The following is a 13,683-nucleotide window of genomic DNA, read 5'->3' as shown; positions in this document are numbered from 1 at the left end:
AATGATGTTCCTGAAATGATATTCTTAAAATAATGTTCCTGAAATGATGTTTCTGAAATGACGTTTCTAAACTTATGTTTCTGTAATGATGATGCTTCTGAAATGATGATTTAGTAAATGTTTTACTATATTCTATTCTCCCTGTTTATTAAATAAAATGAATTGAAATGATGTTACGATGCTAGGGTAACTCGTTACTGAGTCTTCGGCTCACCGTTTTGTTTTCCGTTTTTGGTACTGCTGGGGACCACGGAAACGAGTAGTGGCGAGGATTTCACCATTACCATGTTCACCTAAGTAAATGTTAAGTTGTAAAGTGAAGATTCTGGATTAAAGTTACGTACTTTTATTAAGGAATTAAAAATGAATATTATGTTAATATTGGAGTTTAATAGCTTATGATTGATGGTTGCCTTGTAATTCCCAAGAGGGAGTTACGGCAGTAATGTCCCGACCGAATTAGGTTAATTCCGCTGCTAATTATGCTTTAAATAGTGATTTAGAGGTCGGGGTGTTACAGTTGACCTCGCCTCGCTTGTGCTTGCTTGCGCGTACAAGAGTCTTGAATCCTCTGATTGACCTTTATCTCGCGTTCTTGTAGCCAATAAGCAAGACTGCATTCTAAAAAGAGAATGTGTCCCTTTGTCTCGCGTTTTTGTCGCCAATAAGCAAAAGTGCCCTTCTAAAAAGAGAACGCTTGTTTGTGACACTCCATATGCACAACTCTTTCTGCAAAAGGGTTGCATCCTTGCAACCCAAAATAAAAGTGGTTTGACGATTTAATGTCACAACACTCCGATTATGACTATGACATTAATTATGAGTGGAGTTGATAGATTGAATAGTTTTTTGGCAAATTTGCCAAAAATAACCTTTTATAAACATTTTTTGCGAGAAACAACCTTTTAAAAAAAAATTGCGAAAAAGGATTTTAAACTAAAAAAAAACTTGCGAGAGACAACTTTTTTGTCTTTTCCGGCGTTGACTACTCATTTCCGGCATTGACTTCGCCACTTTTCCTAACCTTACCCTTTTCCCCTTAAAACCAAAAGGCAAATTTGCCAAAAACAACCTTTTATAACCAATTTTTTGGAAACAACCTTTTAATTTTTTTTTATGCGAAAAAAGACCTTAAACTAAAAAAATAAAACTTGCGAGAGACAACCAAATATTTTGGGTTTTCTGGCGTCGACCACTAATTTTCGTCCTTGATGTTGACCACTAATTTCCGGAATTAAGGTTTTTCACGTTACTCTACTACAAAACATCAAGAATATTGTTAATTTGATTGAAAAAGGGTGGTGAAATTAGGTATTTTTTTCTCATATGCGGAGGTTATATGTAAAATGCGAAGAAATGTATTTTTGTGTTGCGGCAAGACAATTAACTTGAGAATTATCTCTACCATATGCATAAAGTTTTTAAAGGTAAGGTTTTCGAAATAAGGAGATATCTAAATATACTATTAATCAATTGTAATTCATTTATTTTAGGTTTTAATTAACTACTTTAATTTTATATGAGAGAATATGGAGGGAAATGAGTGTATAAGGAAAAACGAAAACATGTGACATGCACATGGGAAGTCAAGGCCGAAAATTAGTGGTCAACGCCAGAAAATCCAAAATGGTTGTCTCTTGCAAGTTTTTTTTAGTTTAAGGTTTTTTTCGCAAAGAAAAATTTAAAAGGTTGTTTCTCGCAAAAATAATAATTATAAAAGGTTGTTTTTGGCAAATTTGCCTTTTTGGTTTTAAGAGGAAAAGGGTGAGGTTAGCAAAACCGGCGAAGTCAATGCCAGAATGAGTAGTCAACGCCGGAAAAGACATAAAAGGTTATCTCTCGCAAGTTTTTTTTAGTTTAAGGTCTTTTTTCGCAAGTTTTTTTTTAAAAGGTTGTTTCTTATAAAAAATGGGTTATAAAAGGTTGTTTTTAGCAAATTTGCCAAAATTTAATCCTTTTACCAAAAAGGTAATTTCTTAATCTTAATTAGATTGAGCAGATGAAAAATTGAGTGAAATGCAAGAGCATCAAAATCACCAATCAAGCGCTTTGATTGAGCTTTTCATTATGTGTCATACAAAACCTACACCAACTATATACAACACCTCCAGCATATCCTAACTCATGGTGATGTCTTCCATAAGCAAATTACAGTCTTTAGAAGTAAGGATCATTTTCTTCATACACTACCTAAACTAAGGATCATTTCCTTTTCATACACTAGCTAAACTAAGGGTCATTTTCTTTATACACTACCTAAACTAAGGATCATTAGAACACCACAAAAGTAACCCTCTAGGCTTTTTTTAACTTGTACATTTCTCTAAAATTGTATTAATGATTTACTTTGTAAATTCACAGGCTTTCCTATAACTTCCTTTTACTTCTTCCACTTTCTAACAAAACCGAAAGCCTGCATCTTCTTCCGCCGCAGTCGCCTAGCACGCACCATAGCTCTCCTGTGCCTTAATTTATTACTGTATTCTAAACGAGCATTGTAGTCTCTCCATGGACTGCACACGAGAAAATCAGCAAGCTCGTCAATATCCTTCTGACTCACGTTAAGGCTCCTGAGGTATTTCTCCCCATTGCAAGTTTCCTCATCTGATAAATCTGGATCATCGGGATTTATTACCCTGACAAGAGTACACAACACATCAATAACTAATATGAGAAGCTACTCTGTATATATATATATATATATATATATATATATATATAAAGAGATTGTGGCTATTGTATGAAATTATAAATATGGATGCTTTCTATCAAGGGAATAATTAACTATTTTTATCAAAATCCTAATTGTAGAGCCAATTTAACACTTGAGTGCTGGACATGAACATAGTTACAGAAGACCTAACAGCTGAGATATATAGGTTTAAAGGGTTGCAAGCAGAATACACCTTTTTTTTGGCCTCATAACTTTTGCTACTCGTTAGTAGCTTGTGGTTAAGAATTTTCAGAACAATTTTAGTTTGATAATTACACAAGTCTCCCCATATACTCCCTATATTAGTGTTAATAGTTTATCATCTAACAGAAATTCCTGAACCAGACAACTTTGGTTGATAAAGGCCTTAGCAAAAAAAAAGTTGTTTTAAGAAATACTTATAATTTCAAACAAGAAACTCTGTGTTTATATAATTGGAAAAAAAAAAAAGAGGTAAATGCATGGACATTTGACAGGAAAATAAAAAAAAAATGATTACCCCTCAGCGAAATGTTTTTTACTTAATAAATTTAGGCAGTCATACCTCAACACCTTTTGCCTTTCTTTCCGAAAGCATGATGCAACTCTGTGGCTAGATGTCTTTCGTACACGAATCTGTCATGTTTCAGAAGATAAAAAACACCGTTAATATAAAGAGAAACACGTTATAACTTCAACAGGAACAACATAAATATAATTTCATTTACCTTTTGAGATGTACCAGAAGAACTAGAAGGCACACATGTGGGTGGCTCAGTTCTTAAATCCAAAGCTAAAGTATCCTTTTGAGATGTACCAAAAGAACTAGCAACAGAGACCTTTGAAGGCACACATGTGGGTGATTCGGTTCTTAATTCCAAAGCTAAACTATTTGCGAGAATCAGCATTAAGAATAAGCATCCCTTCATTAGGATGTGCAACCCACTGACTATGGAAAATGACAAAAGGCCAGCAAAATGCACAAACATGAACTCAAATTCTTCACATGTAGATAAATTTGATTTCAGGGCACCAACTATGAAATTTTGGACTTCAATTGGTAAGCAGAACTTGTTCTGTGCGAAAAAACTCATCACACCGTGACCTGGAAGTGTGTCTCTTTTCTTCAAGAATGCTATCAAACAACTCAAAATCTTATCTGAGCGATTAGCTTGCAACAAAGAGCAGCTCATCAGCTTCAATATAGAAGCAAGCAGGTAAAATTCGTGCACTGTCATTTCCTCAAAACTTTGCAAAGATGCTTGATCAATTTCAACAGAAACAAGTTCTCTTATCAATTTACCAAGAAAGAAGCACACATTATCTCTGTAAGTTTCATCCACTAAATAAATATTCATCTCTATGTAGGAAATAGCATCAATTTCCATGCTAGAGAGTGTCTTGTTAAAAATCCCACTGTTACGTGCTCGTGCTCTCCAGGCATTATCCCAATCAACAAGCATAAAGATGATTCTATCATGAATGTCAGAGTGGAAATGTGACTCAATAGGGTTTTGGACAATGCTCCCAGGGGAACAAGAACCAGTCATCAATTTAGACATATGTTCATAGTACAAAGTGACCGAGTCAAAAAGCGTATATTGATATCCTTCCCAACATTTCACATTTGGGCCCGATTTGGGGGTAAAATCACAGATGCCAATAACTTCGGACGCCAAATATATCAGATGTGAACGAAGAAGTATTGAGGAAGACATCATGACAGGGTGATTGATCAATGATAACGCCACAGGCAAGCTCAGTTCACGAGAAGAAACAACATTTTTATTTGTCCAAACTAGACTTTCCATAAAAGTTTGAAGGACGTCTTCTCCAGAAAATGATATAAGAAAATGAGCAGCTATAATGTCAAGGACACTCTCAATCTGTATAGAAGGGCACATAGCCTGGTCATGAAAAGTGGAAGGGACAGAGTCTGAAATCCCAATACACTCCATGAACGGTCTCTCTGCAAACACCTCATCCAAATAGACCTGAAAAGCGAACGCCACATTAATTTCGGAAAAACTGCAAAAACTTATTACATAGAAGTGGATAGACGTAGAAAGTTAGAATGCACAGTGATTACTTGAGCAGGAAGGACATACATTATTCAATTCGATTAAGTGTATATTTCTGTTATTGATAGATTAACTTTAGACGAAATCAAATATTTATAATTAGACGAAAGCTACACATTATTCCTTAAAGAAATGCATAAGTTTGCACATAAATCAACCAGAAGTTAACGGTTTCACCTAAAATTCTTGAATAAGCAGATTATTACATGTAATAAAATGTGTTTTAACGCTTGAAACTGAGTTAGGAATGGGAATAATGCTAAGCATAATAGTAGTAAGTTTCTATGAAGGGAAAGGTCTCCAAGTTGGCAGTAGAATAGAGATATAGAAGAAATTTGCTCTATGATAAAAACAGAGTATTTGAAATTATTAGATGAATTTAATTCGATGCAATCAATCACTAAATCCACAAAATGTTATCCAAAATACTTATCAACAAACCAGGTCACCCTCATACATTGGAGTAGCATATTTACCTCCTGCATTTGTTGTAAATACAAGTTAGATGGGTTGGCATTGAAATCAAGAGAAGATGACTCTGTACAGCCAGCATAATTACTTTGAGAACGAGTCAATATCCGTTGAAAAGACAATCGGCGAAGTAAAGAAACACCAAACTGGAGTTTCTCTATAAGGATTTGATCATATGGATGCAGCCTCACCAAGAGAACACAACATCTTAAAATCATAAGCAACTCTTCCGCTGAATCGTTCCCATTAACAGGTAATACAGCCAATCCAACCTTTATATCCATGGATTGTAACCTTTTATGGAGCTCTTCAAACAAGATATTGGACAACATAGTCGTATTTCCAAATTTGAGCTGGAAACCATTTTTGGTATCACTCTTATCACTGAAAGATGAACATATCGAGCAATACAATAGTTTAAGGATAGGCTTCAAACTGTTCAGCGTCTGAAGTACAATTAACAAACAATTAAGAGTAATATATTAGTCAAACAATGTCCACGCTACCTTAATCACCATCAAAATGAATTATAAAAGCTAAACATAAATAACACTGATCGAGGGATGAATTCGCTATTTAAAACCGAGTTTATATAAACAAAATTCAAACTTTGACACACAATTAAATTATTATAACAAATTAAAACAATACCAAAATCACACACAAAATAAAAATAATAGATGAATTAAAGCAGTAAACTTACGGATAACTGGGTCTTCTCTTTTACAATGTAAAATGAATCTTGAACGGCCATGAGGAATAATTTAGTTTAATTTCAGTGAAGAAGTTGGCACCAAAATCTGAAATTGAAAGGAATTTGATTAGGTTAGAAGTTAAAAGGTTGATTCGAACAGAATTGAATGCAAGAGAGGAATTGGGGATAAAATTAGATAATGAGACAATGAAAAGATGGGAGTTTGAGAAGAAATTGAAGTGATGAGTGAGAGGAAGAACGAACTTTTTGTTGACCTAATTTCCTCTTTGGGTATTCCTTCTGAGATTTTTCCTGTTTATTATACGTGAAATGGAACTTTTTTTCGCTTGTTCTCTTTCTTCCGCTTCTTTTGAGAAACAGTGATAATCAAGGTAATTACCACTCAATAAGCTTAATTTGTCAAACCAACTAACATTTACAAAATCCCCAAATCGATTTTTATATGAACCCTAATTTTTCACTAATTCAAATTAGGGGTTATTTCACCAATTACAATTAAATTTCAGCAACTCAAGCATTATAAATCATAAATACGGAAGCATTATTCAGAAAAGAAAAAATCGATTAATTTTTACTCTCGATTTCAATTACTAAGTTATCAATATTCATAGGCCAAATTATCAAAAGTATCTTCTTTTTGCTTCACTTTGTGAACTATTACCTTACTAGTTGTTGGATCGTCCAAGGTATACAAAATTATTTTTGTAAAAATGTTACTTAAAAGCTAGGAACTTACAATTTATGGTAAACGGTAGCAATGATATGTTAAAGTTAGATGTTGGATTTACATGTAACAGGAAATAGAAACCATATGCGTTTTAATTGATAGTTCGAAGGTACAATATATAGGAAATTATACCAAAAGAAAACAATACATTTTGTATAGCAATGGAAGGGTTAAACCGTAAATGCTCTATTGTTAAGAATAAGACAAAATAAAACAAAGAAGAAAATGAGAGGCATGCACGTAAATCCACTATTGGGTGAATAGTAATTAAAGTATGAAGCTTTATAAGTGTTATGATTTGTTCAGTTTTGTCAAATAGTACCCTGAATTAAAAAAGTTGTATTAAAAATGACACCTTAGAGCAGAAATCCGGCCAAATTGTCAACTTTCCGGCCATTGACTCCGTTTGTTGGCACAATTTGAGTGAGAAAGATACGCTTGTGAACACTATCTCAACAATCAACTTCCGTAGTGATTCTTTTATTGATCACACAATTTGCATGAACATTGCCATAGCTTCTTCCGTTGAGGACAATTAACGTGGCATGTTGTTCAATTCAGCACCATAAACATTCAATTTTTCATCGATTTGCTTGACAATGTTAGGCAAAGTCTTGGAGATGATGTTAGCTTGTATCTAAACCAACTTTTGGGCCAACATTGGTACTCCCATAATTGACTTATCAATCCCTGGCATGCAGTAAAGGGATCTTGAAACCAGATATTCCAACAACAATTGGGAGGGGACTGGAACATATCCACCAAAAACTCGCCCCGAATCCGGATTAGCCTAAAAAGTGAACCGGATGGTAACACCAAAAAAAATTATAAAAAATTAATGAGGTTTGTTTAAAGATAATAGGTGACAAATGTTGGATTAGCGTGATGTACCGTATTAGTGGGACTATTATTGAAAGACCAACCAAATATTGAATTATTAGAGTTAATTATTTATGTTCCTAATTGAAGACATTAATTACTAATTATTGTTAATCTTGATTTTCTTAGTATTAAACTATGAACCGCATCTAACAAAAGGGGTATTAAAAAATTTCAATATAGTCACGTAAAAGAATTATAATTGTTTTTTATTTTGGAAAGAAAATATGCAAATAAATTGACAAAGTAAAAAGCTTATCAATATTCAATCGAATAGTTACATATATTACTAAAGCCTGTTCATTTTTTTGGTTTGGATCGGATTTTAGCCTAATCCAAATCTAACCCGGGTCGTATTAGATTCGCTTTTGAAAATTTTAATCCAATATTAACTAACAGAATTTAATTTAATTTAGACCTTAATAAAAATTTGGTGGTTAATTTGGGTCCAATCCAAAATCCGAATTAGATTAACCTTTTTATCTTTTTTTAAAAAAACTTTTAGTAATGTGGTAAAAATTAAATGCAAATCGGCTCGATGTTGGGCCAAATTTCGAAATGTCTTTGACAAGCTAAATCACACTTCTATAAAAGATAAACCAACTAAAGACTAAAATTATAGCTATGAAGTAAGGATAGAATCCACAGGGAAACATTGTTCTTTACTACTCCTCCGCATCAATTAAAATGTCTAGACTGTAAGTAACCAATAAAAGGGATGTTTTGAATGATAAACTAAGGCGATAATTAAACAAAGAACAATCAATGATAAAGAGTCTAGGGCAGCGGTTCACTAGAAGTGCAGATTATATATGATTGGACGACGGACAACTACAATTAATCAATATCCATAACTATGGATAACATGTATCTCTCGAATCTTATGAATCCCGTAGAAAATAGAACTAGCAGACTCTCGCAATTTACTAGCAATATTCCTATCTAATAGTCTTAAGTCAAAAACATCAGATTTATACCGCTCGTCGCAGAATCTAAGGATAACCAAACTCAATCAAAATAGTCCAGACAAACAGATCGAATTGACGAACAATTAAACCAGACTATAGTAATCATGTTTAACAATCAATATTGAAACCAATCCAATACCAATAAAACATCCGTGGATCCCCTAAACCGTAGAAATTAAGCTGTTCACACATGTTGAAAATAAAAAAATAAAAAATAATTAAAAATTAATTGAATACATAATTTAAATTAAAGAATTGAAATCATGGATTAAAGAAATACCGAATTGAAGAATGAATTGAATAATTGAAGAAGCAAAAAAGTGTTTAGAATTTGAGAGAAAACTAAATCTAGATAAACTAAAGTGGTGAAAACTAAGATAGTTAATTTCTAAGCAATTAGGACTTAGTATTTGTAGTACCCCTAAAAATTACGAAATACAAAGTCATTAAAAAAAAGAACACGAAAATGAGTCGTTCCAATCGGGCTCGAGTAGCACTTGAGGCCCCAGAACTTAAAAAGAAACCTCACCCGATCAGGCCACAACAGCTCGATCGGGCGAACATGCAAAAATGCACAATTCTTGATCTTCTAAACGCCATAACTCCTTCGTTATTCGTCGAAATTAGGCAAGTGATCACTCGTTGTGAAGCTCTTACAATCTAAAATCCAATCAAATCGGAGTCACCATATTTGAATTTGTAGAATTTGAGTTATTATTAAAACAACAATCATTTTTCTACTTCTTTCACTTTTCGCTTTGTTTCAAAACTCTTCTAACGTAACTCAATGCTCGTGCTCTCAAAAGTATATCATCTCTTGTAGTGGTCCAAATGATTAGGAAATGCTCCCATATAATTCCTACAATGATAAACCCGAACTTACAAATACATTACATGCAAGGAGCACATTAGTACTATAAATGGTTCTGAAGGGTGCAATTAAGCCCAATAATCAACAAGGGATTGGAATAAAATCTCTACATAAAATAGGCACACTACTCTCGAGAATTAAAAATAAAAATTATGCAGTAGAACAACAACCATTCACCAAATTCGAGGGTATAGTTTAGTGGAAGAGCAAGACAAGAACGCCCTACAATCTTCCGATATCTCTGCTACAAGAAATGTCGTTACAATAAGTTGTGGTCGCAAATCATCTTCCTTATGAGGAGATTTCAAGTTGTCTGAATTCGCAACCTCTTCTAAGTCCTAACCCCTGTTTCTCTCTTCAGAAACAAATAGCACAACTCTTCATAATTCTTAATTGTTTCGTAATATCTTGCTCTATGTGTGAGATTCATGTCATAATAATAACCATACATATATCTTTTTCCTAGCCATTTGAATATTTAACATTGGAATAGAAAAATGAAAGCCTAATTTTATGATTTAGTGTAGTTGCTCAAAAGAGCAATTGGAATCAGCCTCGTGTGATATATTAGAGGCGTGAAAAGTAAATCTACTCAGTTGGAGCATTTTCATGTGATATATTATAGTAATTAAGTGGACTTGGTTTAATTATTGTACTCCTAATTTGTCTAGCTAACTTTGTCTAATATCCTTATGACAATGATTTCGATCGTTTATTAGGTTCTAAGTATGTACGGATGGAGTATACACAAACAAGCGAAGCTCTCAGCTCTTACTGACATTCATAGTTAACTCATAGTTACATTGATTTGATTTAGAAAATGGAGGAAAGTTGTAGCAACAATAGTTATGTTGGTCTTAATTTCATAAATAAAAAAGTATTTATACACTATTGCAACTACAAATTTGAACAGAATAAGAACCACTAGGATCATCAAAGATCCTTATAAAACTCATGGAACAAACTAAGATTAAACCACTAAAGGTCGAAATTAAAGGATAACATTCTCTTCTTCGGTGGACCCTTAATTGTCGACATGACTTTGTTTACAGCAATGTAGAGAGCTTAGCGCGCCAAAGTCATTGTTGCTGGTGATTTCCTTATAGAAAATTGAGTTGGGGTGGTAAACATTGAGACACCCCTTTTGTAAACATGTCTTTTTGTTGGTATGTGCAATACTACGAATGTTATGTATCTTTTTTGGTAATTATATGTTTGCTTTGATATTGATTTTTCATTGGCTTAAATATATGTAGAAAATATAGCTAATTCACAGCGTAATAGGCTAATATGAAAAAAGTATTTTAACATTTAACACCATAAATATGCATGTAGGTTGAACTCTTACATGTACTTACTTAACCATGCATGATATTCCAAAAACTAGACAGTAGGCACAACTTTAATTACATCTTACATGGGTGTTAGAATCCAGCTTTCTTTTACTTGTAGCTTCCCTATTAAATGTTTTTTAATGACTTTTCCATAAGTTTTCTAGGGTTTAGAGTCTATTATCATATGTATGTGAATCCATCGTTCATTTGAAGTTTTGAACTATAATATATATATACTTTCAAACTAAATCTCTTTAAAGTGCAACGACGGATGAATGAAATAATTAATGCCTTTCTACCAAGTGTTACCCTTGCAATAATACTTGTATTTATTGTTAGACCAACATAGACTATAAATATTGTGTCACCGCTCGATTTAAAGAATCTCAAATGCGATGTTCTCGTTGCCAATCTCGATTATGCTTGCTTGCGCATGCAAGAGCTCGCTCATAAGCCCCGTTGACCTTGTATCATGCTCGTCGCCAACATGCAATAATGTCTCTTCTAAAAAGAAAGCGCTTGTTTGTGACACTAGCTACGTGCACACAAGTCTTTTTTGCACGTGGTTTGCACCCTACCAACTTGAAATAAGAGTCATAACACTTTGATTTGCTAAATTGAATAGATTTATGATCCTTTTATAAAAATGTTCTTATGAAGATTCATATTAGCCAATCCCAAATCATTTTGAGATTAAGACGTTGTTGTTGTAATGAATTGTAGATATGGATATATTATGGTAATCTCCACTTATCACCCTTGATGGAAGCAAAATCTAAAAGTTTATTTTACCACACTACTCACCTAGGTACTCGGTGCACCCGTTGCATACAAAGATTTTTAAAATCTGATTTTATAATAATGTTTCAATACTTTATAAAGAGTAAATTCTTTCGAACAACTTAAACCTTTTTTGGAGAAACAATTTAAATACAAACCAAGGGCATCTTAGTCTTTTTACGTGAACGCCAAGTACTCCCCTCTTTCTTATTCTTATATGATAGAGATACCAAGCTTTGGACAGAAGACCGGAAAATTATATTTTTCGATAGGAAGAACATACAGGTTGGTCTTCGATTTGATATGGCCTAAACACGTTTGATCCAGTATGATCCGATCTATTTTTCCTACCAGGACCAGTTTTTAACACACTAGTTCAGATAAGAAAAAATAAGGGTTGACCAAGTATAATTTATAACTAAAATTAGTTCAAATAAGTTCAGTCAGCTACTTTTCGGTAAGACCGCCTCACAGGCGCGTGTAGGAAAGACCAGGTGAGACAACCACGCGCGCGTGGGCTCACGCGCGATATAAATCGATTTTTTTGTCTGGTTTCTCACTTTCCCCTTCTCTCTTCTTAGCCTCTTTCTCTCTCCTCCAAAAATCTCTGGATCTCAGCCCCCTCTCTCCCTCTCTCCTCCAAAACTCAAGCACTACCTCCTCGTCGCCGTCCCTACAAAACCCTAGCCACCTTCATTCTATCTTCTCCTTCCTCGATCTCTCCTCCTCTCCGCCTCGTATTCTCCGCCGACCATAGATGCTCGCGGCCATGGATTCCGCTTGAAGTTTTCAGGTTTTCGGTTTTATTTCTTTGATTTTGTTGAATTGCGATTTAGGTTTTTGATGAATTTGGTAGATATGACAAGAGGTGGCGATGACGGTGGTGGAGATGCGGCTAGTGCTGCTAGGAAGACGGTGGGTTTCGATAAGATGGTGGAGGTGCGGTAGAGTCAAATGACAGAAGTAGGTGGTGGAGGTGCGGTTGGTGGAAGCTTGCTGCAAGGAACAACGAGAAAAGAAGGAGAAGACGAGTCTTCGGATCGACACCACGACGGCCGGCGACGGCGACGGTAGCATCATGAAGCTTTAATGTTTGAGAATAATGTTATTTTTATCTGGTTGGGTGTTAGAAGCAGGAACTGAGGAGTGAAGAATTGTCAGTTGTGTTCTAATTCCATTGAGTTATTCATGGTTCTAGTAATAAATTGTATGGTTTTAGTGATAAATTGTATGGTTTTAGTGATAATTTTCTTATCTTTAGTTACGAAATGGTTTTTAGTTATATTTTTTGCATTTGAGTAATTTTTTGTTTCTGAAATTTTGTATGAGCTGGTGAACTTTGTTATTCATGGTTTTAGTAAAAAAAAAAATGGTTCTATGCTATTTCTCGTGACGTTTTTGTTATTGTTTTGGCATTTTTTCGGTTCAACAAGTGAATATGGGCATGACGGTTCAGATATAGACACAAATAGTCTTAGATTTAGGAATGATTGATATTCAGGTCAGAATATTCGAGTCCCTTAGACAGCCTCTAAGTTAAATATTAATACACTTAGAGTTTTATTGCTTAACTAATTGAACGTAAGACTTGACTAATTGATTTCATTGCTTAACTAATTGAATTTTAGGTTTAACTATTTGGTTTTATTTCTTAACTAATTTGTTTCATTGCGTTAACTACTAAATATCATTGCTTAACTAATTGAATGTCATGCTTAACTAATTGGTTACATAGCTTAACTAATTGAATTTCAAGTTTAACTAATTGGTTTCATTGCTTAACTAATTGAATGTCATGCTTAACTAATTGGTTGTATAGCTTAACTAATTGAATTTCAAGTTTAACTAAATGGTTTCATTGCTTAACTAATTGAATGTCATGCTTAACTTAATTGAATGCCAGGCTTGACTAATTGGTTTCATTGCTTAACTAATTGAATTTTAGGTTTAACTATTTGGTTTTATTTCTTAACTAATTTGTTTCATTGCGTTAACTACTAAATATCATTGCTTAACTAATTGAATGTCAGGCTTAACTAATTGGTTGCATGGCTTAACTAATTGAATTTCAAGTTACTAATTGGTTTCATTGCTTAACTAATTGAATGTCATGCTTAACTAATTGGTTGCATAGCTTAACTAATTGAATTTCAAGTTTAACTAAA

The 13,683-nt window shown here is 33.7% G+C and overlaps 1 protein-coding gene across 2 annotated transcripts; it reads right to left on the bottom strand.

Annotated features, from left to right (window-relative positions):
* Positions 1-2,033: 2,033 nt before the first annotated feature.
* Positions 2,034-6,473, bottom strand: LOC110799070 (uncharacterized). 2 transcript variants are annotated; one of them, XM_056837563.1, is made up of 6 exons: positions 6,203-6,473; positions 5,948-6,044; positions 5,250-5,690; positions 3,421-4,686; positions 3,258-3,328; positions 2,034-2,636 (listed from the first exon to the last, which is right to left on the bottom strand). In XM_056837563.1, the coding sequence occupies exons 2-6, from the start codon at positions 5,996-5,998 to the stop codon at positions 2,381-2,383; spliced, it is 2,085 nt and encodes a 694-aa protein (XP_056693541.1). In that variant the 5' UTR covers positions 5,999-6,044; positions 6,203-6,473; the 3' UTR covers positions 2,034-2,380. The 2 variants fall into 2 exon arrangements, with proteins under 2 accessions (XP_056693541.1, XP_056693542.1); XM_056837564.1 differs by having other exon boundaries at positions 5,948-6,444.
* Between the last annotated feature and the right edge of the window lie 7,210 nt (positions 6,474-13,683).

Source organism: Spinacia oleracea, chromosome 1 (genome assembly GCF_020520425.1).
Source record: "Spinacia oleracea cultivar Varoflay chromosome 1, BTI_SOV_V1, whole genome shotgun sequence".
In the NCBI taxonomy this organism is placed as follows: domain Eukaryota; kingdom Viridiplantae; phylum Streptophyta; class Magnoliopsida; order Caryophyllales; family Amaranthaceae; genus Spinacia; species Spinacia oleracea.
Note: the sequence above shows the minus strand (reverse complement) of the source record. Positions and strands in the feature narration are given on the sequence as shown.

What these genes read in the sequence shown, in the direction of transcription:
- LOC110799070 (XM_056837563.1), bottom strand. Translation starts at nt 5,998, where the DNA reads ATGGCCGTTCAAGATTCATTTTACATTGTAAAAGAGAAGACCCAGTTA. An exon ending in ATTTACAACAAATGCAGGAG is followed by an intron (nt 4,687 to 5,249) that starts GTAAATATGCTA and finishes TTCGCTTTTCAG; the next exon opens with GTCTATTTGGATGAGGTGTT. An exon ending in GAAAGGCAAAAGGTGTTGAG is followed by an intron (nt 2,637 to 3,257) that starts GTATGACTGCCT and finishes TACTCTTGTCAG; the next exon opens with GGTAATAAATCCCGATGATC.